The 2,500-nt window shown below is 46.4% G+C and overlaps 1 protein-coding gene across 1 annotated transcript in view; it reads right to left on the reverse strand.

Annotated features, from left to right (window-relative positions):
* LOC143131460 (roundabout homolog 2) overlaps nt 1-2,500 on the reverse strand; it is a gene marked incomplete at its 3' end in the record, with an annotated part of 64,828 nt that overhangs the window by 20,365 nt on the left and 41,963 nt on the right. Inside the window, exon 9 of the mRNA XM_076291114.1 lies at nt 2,464-2,500. This exon is cut by the window's right edge and continues 175 nt beyond it. Coding sequence (XP_076147229.1) covers nt 2,464-2,500 — 37 coding nt within the window. The remainder of the gene's footprint in view (nt 1-2,463) is intronic.

Raw genomic sequence — 2,500 nt, forward strand, 5'->3', positions numbered from 1 at the left:
TCCTGTCCTGCTGGGTAGCCTGACTCCAGCTCCTCCTCCCACCTCTCCACTCCTCTCCTCTCCGCTCCTCTCTGCTCCACGCGTCTCCTCTCCACTCCGCTCCTCTCCTCTCCTCGTGTGTGATGAGCTAATGCCTCTCTCCTGTCCCGCTGGACACACTGACAACGCCCATTACCCTGCCTGACACACTCACGTGCCCCTGTGTGTGTGTGTGTGTGTGTGTGTGTGTGTGTGTGTGTGTGTGTATGAGAGCATTTAAGCTCATGGGTTCATATTCCTTGTGTGAGTGTGTGGGTGTATGTTTGTCTCTTAATGCCTTAACTGTGCCCCGCAGCCAAGATGTGTGCTCCCACATGCTCTCTGTGTGTGTGTGTGTTTATATAAAAGTCTGTGAGTATGTGTGTGTGTGTGTGTGTGTGTGTGTGTGTGTGTGTGTGTGTGTGTGTGTCTCCTTGCAGGAGAGTGCGGATGTGCTTCAGTCACTGCTGCTGAGGAGCTTTAATTACCACCCTTCTGATGCTTAATCATCCCTGCCTGTGATCACACACACACACACACACACACACACACACACACACACACAGACACACACACACCGACAGATTTTCAGTCACTCACATACACACACACATACACACACACACAGAAACATACAATCAGTAAGCCCTCTGTTTATCCTGGCAATTGTCATCGAATAAATTTCACTACTCCATCAGCAGTCCTCCATCATATCAGCAGATAAAAATACACAGAGTACACTGGCCCTGATGCGGCCCTGATGCGGCCCTGATGCAGCTCCATCTGCACGCCCCCCACTCGCTCATGCGTGTCTCTGTCAGTCTGGAGTGTAATTGCAAATGTCAAGCTTGACTTTGGCTCTAATTTCATTGACTTTGAAGATGAGTGAATAGATGAGCGAACAGCACAGCCCCCTGCCATGATGGGTGCACACACACACACACACACACACACACACACACACACACACACACACACACACACACACACACACAAACACACAAACACACACACACACACGGATGCAAATACACACACACACACACACATGGATACAAATACACGCACACACACACACACATACACACACACACACACACACATGGATACAAATACACGCACACACACACACACACACACACACACACATGGATGCAAATACACACACACACGCACACACACACACACACACACACACACACACACACACAGCAGCAGCAAAGAGCACATCCCACTATAGCAGGAACAGCGGCGCACTGACATCATCACACACTCCTCTGTGTGTATGTGTAAATGTGTATGTGTGTGTGTGCGTGTGTATGTGTGTAGGTGTGTGTGTGTGTAGGTCTGTGTGTGTGTGTGTGTGTGTAGGTGTGTGTTTGTGTAGGCGTGCGTGTGTGTGTGTAGCCGTGCGTGTGTTGTTGTATAAAATTATCACTATGGTTTGTAGACATCATGATGAGAGAACGAGTTTGAAACTTGATAGCAATTATTTTAGGGTTTAGTTAGCCATGTGGCCCCTCTTGGCATTAAACAAAAGACACCTCCCCTCCCCCAATGAAATGCTACTGGTTCCAAAATGTACTGGTTCCAAGGGCTATCAGATCCACAAGACAAAGGATGTTACCTTGCTATAATGTATCCATGTGTCATGAAATGTAAATATATTCATGTTTGGTATCATTGTAAAAGAACTAGAAGATGGGGTACTGAAGAAGAGAGAGAGAGTGCCATGGCCTACATAGACCATAGACCATTTGTTACCCTCTCTGCTTGTAACAGAATAAACCTGATTCCTGAGTGTTCCTGAAGTTTGCCAGTCTAAGTTAATATTAAGTAATTTTTCACCACAATTACTTTCAAACTGTAAAGCATGTATTCATATAACCTCAATCATAATCAAGTAATACACTGAAGTTATTCCTAGCTAACATACTTTTATAACATTTTAAATATATACTATAACTAATACTATTAACATACTGATGCTATTCTACCAGAATTCCCCCTACGTGCGCTCTGTATCCCTATGTCTCTCTTTGTCGCTTTGTGTCTCACTGTGGATGGGCGAAGCCTGTTTGAAAAAAGCATGCTTGGCCTTGCAGCTGCAGAGATAAAGACGTCATCGGAGGCGGGCTCTACTCAAAACAGCTAGTATGAGAGAAAACGAGTGAACGATATGTAACCCATGAACGATGTGTGACCTGTGATCACTGTATAAACCTCTGAACTTTGTGTAAACCTCAAAGTTGTAGGCAAGATATTTGGACTTAATTTCTGGCCCAAGTCTGAATATCTGCCACGACAGTGTGTGTGTGTGTGTGTGTGTAGGTGTGTGTGTGCGTGTGCGTGTGCGTGTGCGTGTGCGTGTGCGTGTGTGTGTGCGTGTGCGTGTGCGTGTGCGTGTGCGTGTGCGTATGTGTGTGTGTGTGTGTGTAGCGGTACCTTCAAGTCAGTGATCTGCAGCGTGCCATTCTCCATC

The sequence above is a fragment of the Alosa pseudoharengus genome, unplaced genomic scaffold, assembly GCF_046254945.1.
Source record: "Alosa pseudoharengus isolate Yale_2024_CS ecotype anadromous, Long Island Sound unplaced genomic scaffold, YU_APseudo_1.1 YU_APseudo_1.1_scf_18, whole genome shotgun sequence".
Taxonomy (NCBI): Eukaryota; Metazoa; Chordata; class Actinopteri; order Clupeiformes; family Clupeidae; genus Alosa; species Alosa pseudoharengus.